The 11,048-nt window shown below is 41.0% G+C and overlaps 1 protein-coding gene across 7 annotated transcripts in view; it reads right to left on the minus strand.

Moving 5' to 3' along the window:
• The window catches only part of LMO3 (LIM domain only 3), a 55,117-nt gene that overhangs the window by 41,826 nt on the left and 2,243 nt on the right, over window positions 1-11,048 (minus strand). For 2 of the 7 annotated variants that reach the window (XM_032855089.1, XM_032855088.1), the window contains exon 2: window positions 3,856-4,069. In XM_032855089.1, the coding sequence (XP_032710980.1) occupies window positions 3,856-4,061 (206 nt within the window). In that variant the 5' untranslated portion in view covers window positions 4,062-4,069. Of the gene's footprint in view, window positions 1-3,855; window positions 4,070-8,098; window positions 8,303-8,858; window positions 9,156-9,304; window positions 9,780-10,050; window positions 10,231-11,048 lie in introns of those variants that run through there. The other 5 variants (XM_032855086.1, XM_032855087.1, XM_032855085.1 and 2 more) reach the window with 5 other exon arrangements.

Here is an 11,048-nt window from a genome sequence, read left to right on the forward strand (position 1 = left end):
CGTAAGTTCAACTTTAAATATAAAAAGGTTACAAATGTTCTGGATACATTTTTTAACATACACATTTCTAGGTCTTGGCTTATAAATATTAATGGGCTAATTGGCTTCATAGTTTAAGGCAGAAAGTATGTTAACAGAGGAAGTTTTAAAAGTCAATCCTTCTCAAGAGAAGTGAGTTGGGGGAAATTGGAGGGGGAGACAAACCATGAGAGACTGTGGACTCTGAGAAACAAACTGAGGGTTTTTGGGGGAGTGGTGGGTAGGGTGAGGCTGTGGTGGGCATTATGGAAGGCACGTATTGAATGGAACACTGGGTGTGGTGCATAAACAATGAATTTTGGAACACTGAAAAAAATAAAATTAAATTTTAAAAAAAGTCAATCCTCCTGTTCCTTTATCTAATGAATTTCTGAAGGCAGAGAACAATCCTACGAACTGGTAAATTCTCTCTCATCAGATATGTTCATTGTAGATTCTACAGAAAAATAAAAGATATTATACCAGACCCGTTATGGAAAATGAATTGTTAAGATCTGGAATTCAGTACATAAATGGTAAAATCATCTTTCTTTTTCTTAAATATAGCTAATGGTGCCATAAAGAAAGAAAAAAAATTGAGAGAAATCATCTTTACCATAATAATCATTTCTATAACTCTAAGAAAATACCTTATGATTTAAATTCTTGTATTCATTATTCAAAGAACTTGAGAAAACATGGCATCACTATTACTACTCAAAGTAATACAAAATGTGGTAACTTCAGGACTCATTGTTCAGCACTAGAAGCATTTTTTGTCCTCTTTTTTTGAAAGGAGAAGTTAATTAGGAAGTTAAATACAATTGGCAAAAATATTTCACTCTTCTCTAGATATGAAAAAGTTTTCTGGCCCAAGATAATACCTATAGTCACTACTTTATCAGTAGAGATGAAACTAGTTTTTTCTTTATCATTTTCCACATTCTTATTTGCTGATGCCTACCGATTTAAACAGAGAAATACAAACCTATAAGTTATTTATGGCTTGTTTGGTACCTTAAAGAAATTACATACTATTCAAACACCAAAAACAAAACAAAACCACTTCTGAGTAGGATTTAAATGGTTAAGCATTGACTGTGCAAAATACAAAAAGGAAATGTGAACTAAGGGAAATGAAAAAAAATTATTTTTAAAAACTTTAAAAGACAGCCACGGAATATTACTTGCTCACCAATTACAATACAATACAGATTTTGTGTAATTAATAAACAATTAGATAGTAACTATTTTACGAAAACATTTTTCTCAATTTCATCTATTACCTAAAATTATGTCTATTACACTGCAGGCATCCAATAAACATTTTTGAACGACTATACCATTCAAAGAAATTAATTTATAAATAAAGTTTGCCTAATTGTATTTGTCTGACATACAGAATTAGACTATTAAATTTCCAGTAAGAGACACGCTGCTGAACGTCAACACAATTTCACTGAGATACACCCTTCTTACCTAAAACTACATACCACATCTGCAGCATGATCTACAACACTTAACAAAGTGTTTTACACACTTTCCAATCCCCCATTTCACCTCTACAATTTTTAAGTATTGATGAATTACTCCCTGCCAAAGAAGTCACATTATATACAACAAACCTTCAGTTTAAATAAGGAATAAGCTTGCCATTTACAACTTAGTTTGAAATGTTAACAATCCTTAGGTTGTTAACATAACAACTGGCCATTAATGTGGTAATGACTAATTTAAGAGGAAATTATACGCTGAGAAATGAATATATTGGCAGTCAGGACCAGGATTTTGATTTGAAAGGGTATTTTTTTTTTTTTTAACAAGTTAACAAACATTAGAAGCTTGAGCCTAAGGGAAATTATGTCACGAAAAAACATCTTTCCCTTAGATTTCTCTTAGCATTTCTGATATGGAGACTATTTTGATAAACTGTTTTCAACAAAACACTTACTTGGACTATCAAATGACAATTTAACATCATATTTTTATTACTGTAAAGAACAACACAAAACAAGCCCCAGGTTTCTTTCTGTGCTTACTACTATATTCACAACTACAAGAAACAGTTTAACTCACGATACAGGTAGTTCACTGGCAAGGTATAAATTTTTAAAATCCGGCTCTGTCAACATGCTTTCCTTAAATCTTACTTAATTTTAATCTTTACTGCTTATTAGAACACCTTAATCTCGCCCAGACTATATAAACTCCTTGTTTTGGAATCGCTGTTACATAAATCCACTTGACACACTGCAGTTGTAAACAAATGTAAAAGTAAAAAAAAAAAAAAAAAAAAAAAGTCAAAAAGCCATGACTATTGGTTAGTGAAGATAAAGCAAAACTAGGAAGCACTGTTAAATCACTGAAAGCAAATGCAAACGCTTTATGTGGAAATGAGGCTCTAATTCACAGTGAGAAGAGGAAAAAATTTTTTATTTCAAAGAAAAAGTTCAAAGGCTGAAGTTCTAAGAGAATTCATGGAATAAGTTAATTCTGATTAGTTGTGCCGCCACAACAAGGGAAATCCTGGCTCTAGAGTCACTTCCCATCGTTGGTACCTAAGTGTATTTTGTGCCCTTGGAACACAGAGGACCAGTAACAAGTGGTCATATATTAGCCAGGAGGCTGTCAGAGGAGGCAGTCGTCGGAGGGGCAAAGAGAAGAATCTGATAAACAGTACTAGATTCCCTCTTTTAAACTATCTCTAACCAAATGATAGGTATTTTTAGATAAAGACTAAATCAAACCAAGAAATAACGGATTCATATACAGGGAAGCACCAGGTTCCCTAGAAAATACTTCTCCATATACAGGGAAGCACCAGGTTCCCTAGAAAACACTTCTCCAAATAACTAAGATGGTTAAGGAGCTACGGCTGATTGATAAATTTTGTGTCATAAAGGAAAAAATTTTCAAAATAAATCGCTTAATGTCAGGCTAGAAAAATGATTAATTGTATCAAATATGAAAACCCAAATGATGCCATATATCATTTCTCTAATTTGATAGGCCCTACTTTATTAATATATGTAATTTGCAGCTGATTCAAGACACAAAGTTCCCTGAAAAGCAAAATAATTTTTCTTAAACAGAAGTTCATGTGTTGATTTGGAAACAAGTCTAGTGGGCTTCTCGGTTTTTTAAGCAAGAGCATAAGAATTGTCCTCAAACTGCCCAGATGTTTACAGTTTGAAGAGTGGCTATCATCTCCCCATAATGATGGAGATCTTTACTGGGTTAATTTCCCTAACATTACTGGCAAGTCCGAGGCTGTTAATGCTCAGTGATATCTTTGCAATGACCACCTGGAATGCCATGGAGGGTGGGGGGATGTATTCACACTTGGGGAAAGTTCTCAAAAACTGTATAATAAACGTGCTAATAAATGGCAGCTACTTTCAACTGCCTTTCCTTGGCAAATCAGAAAGATCAGAAGACAGCTGAATAATTCTCGGGTCAAGCTAAGCCTACCTTGTCAGTGAGGGCGTAATACAACACTTACATGCTGATTTCTACCAAATACATCCTTGCCATCAGCTGGTGGTTTCCTCCTGGGTAGTGGAATCACCTATTTCTAAATGGGAGCCTCCGGGCAGGCCAAAGGGAAACACTTCAGATAGGAGGATTTCTTGGCCGTTCCTTAGGCAAGAATTTGCATACGAGGCACCTGGCAACATTCTGAAGGCTGACAGGTGAACGTCTGTCAGGAATGTAAGCTGGTGGTAAGGAAATGAAACAAAAACAAAAAACAAAAAACAAAAAACAAAAAACAAAACACTTACAAAAGTATTTTTAAAAGGAATCCAGTCATCACTGGTGTGCAAGGATAATTCCTACCTCAGGTAGTCTCTGCGACAAAGGATAAGATTAGCTTTAGTGTACAGGGTGGAGCCCACCTCTCCCAAGCGACAGTCACAGCAGGCACACTTCAAGCAGTCTTCATGCCAGTATTTGTCCAGGGCCTTTAGAAGATACCGGTCCTTGATCTTTCGGTTGCAGCCAGCACAACCTTTCGGCTTGGTGTCTGGCTGGACTGAGAGCATTTGTATACCTAAAGGAAGAGACAAAAGCAAAAAAAAAAAAAAGAGCTGGGACTACAAGAAAGAAGCCGAAGATGTCGAAGGACCTTACACAAGTTGAATGTTTCATCCTGTGTTTCTGGAGGAGCGGCCGACTTTCTTCGGAAGGGGCATACCAAAATCACACCGAATTTCGGAAACAAAAGGCTCAAACATTGTGAAGTCCTTGTCAAACCGTTTAGAAGGTCACACATACAAAGTGCTGAAAATAACACACTCCTGTTGTACAGAGTGAGTTGGCACAGGATACACCAAGTTAAGCAACACTAGATAATTTGGTGGTGTCCCTCATTCTCCACATAGGGGCTTCCTTTGGGAAGAAAATGTGAGTGAATGGCTAACAGTCTTCAAGAAAGCTGTTTAACAAACTAGTCTGTGCACAGTTTATAAGAGTCAAGAATGAGTTTTTCTTTATTGCTCAGATATTCACTTGCTGTGTGCTTGCTGGAAGAGAGGGCACCTTCTGGGATTACAGTAACCTGACTTTAGCAGTGGGGATGTTTATAGCTAAACACACAGCACAGTCATCCAAAAAGCTCACCAGTACTATGTTGCTTGTTGGCATCCAAATACTTCCTTCTGCGCTCTTGATATTTCAAAATCATTCCTTATGTTAAAATTTCAAAAATGAATTTATACTCACAAAAACATCAATCAGTGCCTCTGTTAATGGCAGCTTCCCTCACTGTATACTACAGGCTTTGATATAAAACTAAAGTATGAGATTAATTTATTACCATAAACACGCACTTATTTATTTTATAAGGGAAAGAAAAAACAACAGAAGGTAAAATCTAAATATATATAAATTACATAAACATACATACATAAATATATGCATATATCTCTAGTGCACTAGACATAGGATGTTTATGTATTTTAGACATCTATCTCCGTCATAAATAAGGAGTCTAGCTGGGTTCTGTAGGTTTTACAACTTGGCTGAAATTTTTTCAAAGAAAGGCTATTCCCCTTTGAGTTTCTTCTTCTTTCCCAGGTGTCAAACACCCAGCTTAAAAAAAAAAAACCTGGACCAACTATTCAGAACTTCGTATTTATCAAATAACTCATTCTAAGCACTATAAAATACTGCAGACATCACGGATTGCTAACTCCCTCATTTTACAAATTGTGATGTAGGGGCCTAAGAGAGTTTAAGGACAGAACGACAGTCAAGTACTAGATCTGGTGGTCTTCTTACAGTCCAGAGGTCCTGTTCCTATAGGATACTTCCTCTCCTAGGCAGAAAGTTTGAAACTACACAAAACACCAAATGTGGATGCACTTAAAACAGTTTCAAGAAAAGAAATGCCAAGCTAAGATCTTAGAGTCTTCCCCTACTCCAAAGGAGCTAACCCTCCTTTAGTTTCCTCTGATGCCCTCTGATGAAGGCTTCATGTCCATAACCTTCACGATCTTTTTTTTTTTTTTTTCTTTTCTAAATCACACTGATAAGAGACACCCAGGCACCATACCCTCAGAGCCAAATAACTTTTCTTGCTACAAATAATACATGGGTTGCACAGAATACCGTTATGATGCTGAACTTCCATCAGAAAAGAACTTCTCTGGCAGAGGAATGGAAGAGAGGATGGCGGGGAAGAACGCAGGGTGGCTGTTCTTCCTGCATGACATGCACAGCCGTGGTAGTCGGAGCTGCAGACAAGCAGCTGGATTTGTACGGAAGAGCAGGTGGTGTTCCTCTAGCCTGCTTTCTGTTCCTTTTCTTTGAAGGAGCTGAGGGTCTAGTGTAGATTAATCATAACCCTTGATAGCTCTGCTAAATCTCACTCTCCAGAACTTCTAACAAATGAAGTTTCTTTGATCAGAACTAGTTACCGTCTTCCAGCAAGGTTCCACAAGGAATAAATCCCATTAATTACAGTACAGAACATATCCAAGTGCCTCTTAACCATATACCGGGGTGGGGGGGGGAGGGGGCAATTTGGATTTACAAAATGACATTCCATATTTTGCTGGTGAAGACATCAAGAGATATGAGTGGCTATTCTAATTAGTCAATTTCTAAGGCTAATATTTTTTCCCATCACAAAGCCTACAAATTTTAAAATCCTTTACAGTTGTAGCTCAGCTCTATTTCCCTCCGTTGAGTTACTACCATCAAGCGTAGAAGGTCAGCTATCTTTATTCAAAACACTTTGCAACCGAGACAGGGAATACCAACATTTGGCACAAGTAACACTACCCTGCTTGTCTTCACAAAATGTTTTTGTTGTGTTGACATTTTCATTTACCACTCAGAGGCCAATTAATATTGGAAACTCTTACTTTCTGTTTGGCCTTGGGCTTGAAAGAGTTTTGGAATTTTGCATGCCATCCTGGTGCCTTCTTTTAGAGAACATCATCACACTGCTCTTGGAGAGGAAATCTTTTCAGTAGGATGCAAGTTAACAGTTGTAGAAAAAGAACTATTTAGTGGTCGCAGCATTGCCATGTACCCAGAAGGCACAAAGCATCAGCAGCAGCAACCCCCCCTCCTCCAACCGCCACCGTCCAGAGAAGCACGACTGGGTAGAGTTATGTGTTCGGAGCCGAGAAACATTTCACAAGTTGCTCATAGCATATCAGGACTCATAACTAGTTTTAGATTGGCATGTAAATTGTTCTGAGGGAAATTCTTATTGCCTCTGAGACCCTGCCATTCTGAGTTATTTGACAGTTTAAGGGAAATCATAATTAAAAAAAAGACATAAATAATAGCCTGTGCAGTGTGGTGTGCAGAAATAAGTAGAACCATTTCATTTAAACTCTGGTGAGCTTTTAATTGCCTGGATTGCATTGTGAGGCGGCCTAACGGTTGATCGCCTCCATTATGTTCCCTTGTTCTATGCCATTCATCCGCACAGTCTCAGCTTCAGTAGCTAACACAACAAAGTAACCACAACTCCACAACACACAGGGGCTTAAAAAAAATAATCATAATCAAAGACTTGCAGCACTTAGACACAGTCTTTTATATTTTTGGACTAACTACACATAGTGAATGGAAAACATTTTGTCCCTGTCGGAAGATTCACAGAGAACAATTTGGGAGAAGGAACAGTAAGAGGGAATACATAAAGGGGGTTGGCACAGATGAGGTGCCTTAGGAAGATGCTAAAATGGGAATGCAGGTTCTGCAGCTGGGAGCAGTGACACAGATTAAAAGAATTTGGCCAACGTGGCCATTCGATTGCCAAGAGGTACCAAACAAAAGATTTTCTCTCCTCCTGCCCATCTTCATCCTCTCCCCAACCCCCAGACCCGACTGGAGAACTGGATTGGGCCTAAAAGCTTGTTTCTCTCTGTTCACTGGCCCAGAGCATCCCTACAAGCTGCAGCCCCCTAAGGGACAACAATGCAAATAGATGTCCCCAGATCTCAGGCACTGGAGCTGCTTAACTCTGTTCTGCCCCTTCAACTCCCAACCCCCTCCCCATCCTTCCACCACCCCCTCCCCTTTTTGAGCAATGGAGCTGGGAACCAATTTGATTCCCTTTTTCTCCAATGCAGCTGCAAGGCTCAGAGATACTGACATTTTTCCACTCTTATCAGTTTAATTACAGTTACCATGGCAGCAAAGTGCTAGTGCTTGGCAAAGGCCAACAAGAGATTTGCAAGACTGAGTTCAATTTTGATGCAGCTCACATGCAAAAAAAAAAAAAAAAAAAAAAAATAATAATAATAATAATAAAAATAATAATAATAAAAAAATAAGAAACATACATACACTCTAACAAAGAATCCCTTGCAGAGTTTATGCTCTAGCCTTTTGTGGTTGTGTCTTTGCAGCCACACAGGGCTGATTTGCAAAGAATGTAGCAGTATTTGTTGCACCTAGCAAGATTAATTGGTTTAAGCAGCAGTCTTTCAAAGCAGTTACAACAATAATATTTCGGATCTTTTAAAAACACACAAAAGCAGAAGAGCAGGAAAGCTTGTGAGCAGCCAAGAGTGCTGAGCTCCCGGCAAAGTGCACCTATGACAGATTGTAACCTTACCAAAACTTTTCTCCTTTTTCTGCATGAGTTGACTTAGGCGTGCCTGAGTTGCAGCAGCTTCGCATTGAGCCCCAAGCCCAAGGTAGAAGTGGAAGGGGGTCTCCTGGATTTAGCTCAAGTGTGGACCTGGTGCGCAGCCTACACCGCCGAGGACCGACTATTGTGAAGCCACTTTGGGAGCGGGTCGGAGTGGCGGCAGGGGGTGGGGGAAGGGACGAGGGCGGCCAGAGGAGACAGAGCGCACACACAGAGCCCCTCGCAGTGTGGCAGTGTGCAAAATGATGGCGAATGACAAAGCCACATGCTTCCCTAACTCTGCCCGTAATCCTAAAATCCCAGCGGCCCCTTTTAGCTTCGTGGTAACAAATGGATTTGATTAAACTGTCACATGCAGCGTTAGCATAGCATATCATGTTCAATATGAAAAAGATCATAAATCTGACTTGTATTTCATAACAGCAATCTGGGTAGCCCCCGTAAAAATGTGCTGCATCAGTCTGAATCTCAGCCTCGTAGGACATAGGCACCTTCTTCCACGGAACCTCTCTCTTGTGGCCACTTCTCCCCACCGCTCCCCTCCCCGACCCCCGACCCCCTAGGAAAACAGTCACTTTTCCAGCTCGCAGGCACAACATTTTCTTATTATGGAAAAGTGGGGAGAGGCAGAGTGTCCACATGAACCCAAAGATTGCAATTACAACTCTTGGGGGAGGGAGGGCTGTGAATTCCAGCAAGTACAAGGAATGGGTCCGGAACCCACCTAAGCGCTGAATCCCCTTCCAACGGGCCAGGCCAGAGCGAACCTCTCCTAATTCCAAACTCTGCCTGCCCCTCTCTTCCCAGGAGTCAGGGGTGTGGAAATGCTGCGGCTCATCCTGAACTTTGACTATTATCCACTCGAGTCGTACTTGAGACATTCCGCGCCGCAGCCGCTCTCCCTCCTTCCATCAACATCTTCCGCCTGCATTTATTTCATGTCTCATCATAAAAATAATGAAGCCTCACATGATTTAAACAAAACCGTCTCAGCAGAGCTGCAGCCCGAGTGAAAGTTGCAGTGCGGAGCTGGGCTGCAGCTCCAGTTTATGCCTCATTAGGAGAGGCTGGGGAAGAAAAAAATACCCACATCCGCACACGCACGCGCGCACCCGCAGACACACACACCACAAATAAGCCGACGCGTGTGTACACAGTTGCTGCACTTACCTTCTCAATTAAGCGATACAGGGGGAGGCCGTTCAGAAAGCACAGTGGCCGCTTTGTAGTGCTTCTCCTTGGGAAAGGTCAAAAAGAAGCATTGTTTGAAAAAAAAAAAAAAAAGAGGGGGAGGGAAATCTCTATTTTTTAAGTTTAAAATAATGAGGTCCTCAAGGATCCGCCAAGTAATGGTGTTGACCGCGTCTGAGCCACAGGTGTCCTCCTTTTAGGCAACTGCAGTCCGAGGCTGTCTCTCTCCGTCCTGGCTCAAAACAACTTACCCCAGCAGCACGCGAGGAGCCGAGCTGAAGGAAGCCCCGGCTCTCAGCTGCAAAATACAATCCCTTCCCAGCCAGACATAATACAGCCAAAGAAAAGGTCACTCAGTTATTACTGAGCCGGCGGAGCCCCGGCAGCGCTTGTCAAGACCACAGAGAAGCAGCTCCCTTCCGATTTAAGACTATTTACCTCTCGCCCCCACCCCTCCCCTCCTTTCCTTCTCTCCCTCCCTCTCCGCCCGCTCGCTCGCTCGCTCTCGTGTGCCTGTTCTGCAGCTCAGTCAAGTACAGCCGCCCTCGGAAAGTGCAAAGCAGCCACGAGACAGATCGGGCTTTGTTGCTAATTTCCCAGGGTGCAAATTTACAAGCCTGCGAGTGCAGTCAGCACAGCCACGCGCATATGCTACTCACAAACGCTGGGGACGACCCCGCGCACAAAAAGTGACCTCTGCAGGAGCCGACTGGAGAAGACCCTACCTCCTGGACCCGTCCAAAAGAAGTCCTGCCAAAGAGCTCCGGAGGAAAAGGATCGGATTCCTAAAATAACCAGGGCATTTTGGAATAGGTGGCCACATTTACAACAAACTGTCTTCCAAAGCCATTTCGGAAGCTACCAATTATGGAAATTAAAATAAAGCAAGAGAATCAAACTGCTACTAGAACACACTGGAAAATCACACGACCCTCCTCTTTAAGAAATATCGGGGGGGGGGGGGCGGGGGGAGGGGGACAGCAGTTGCCCCGTGTCTGACTTCCATTAATGAACTCTCAAAAGTCGCTGCTCAGCAAGGCAGTTATGCCACACAAGCTGGGTCCAGAGCAATAGCACACTCCCCTTCCTCCAGGGGAGCAAGAACCAAACTGTAAACTTGTTTCCCATTAACCATTACTGAACCCCCTCCCATCCCCACCCATACACTTCTTGCAATTACTTGAATTCCTTACAATTTAAAGTTCACGCTCTAGAATGAAAAACACCCAAGAGCATAAGAAACATGTTTTCCCAACTAACTTGATCAGAGCCATGGAGTTTCTTCACCATTTCTGCCCCCTCTTCCTTGGCTTCTTTTAGAGGCCTTGACAGGGTGGTGGTGGTGGTGGTGGTGGAGGTGGTTTTTTAAATTGAATTTGGTTCTGTTCTCCCCAATCTCTGCTCCTCTTAACTTTACATCTATAAAGGCTACTGGTAGCTTTTTAAAATATTTTAGTTTTTCCTCTAAGTTTTCAAACTTCAAAGTCATCCTCTCCTTTTGGCTATTTATCATAGCATCCCACCAGATTTTATAAAGCCCTGTCAAAGGTCAAGTTTAAAAATAATCCAAATTTGAGTGACACTGGCTGAAATGTCTTAAGGGCCAAGAAAGAGTCAGCTGTTGAACTCCAAAAAACTTTTATACTTCTCAGCACCATTAGTTTTAATGTAGTTCTGTTAAAAAAAAAAAAATCAAAGCATCCCTTCCCCATGTATATTTAGG

The sequence above is a fragment of the Lontra canadensis genome, unplaced genomic scaffold (genome assembly GCF_010015895.1).
Source record: "Lontra canadensis isolate GAN:19392208 unplaced genomic scaffold, GSC_riverotter_1.0 scaffold9, whole genome shotgun sequence".
Taxonomy (NCBI): domain Eukaryota; kingdom Metazoa; phylum Chordata; class Mammalia; order Carnivora; family Mustelidae; genus Lontra; species Lontra canadensis.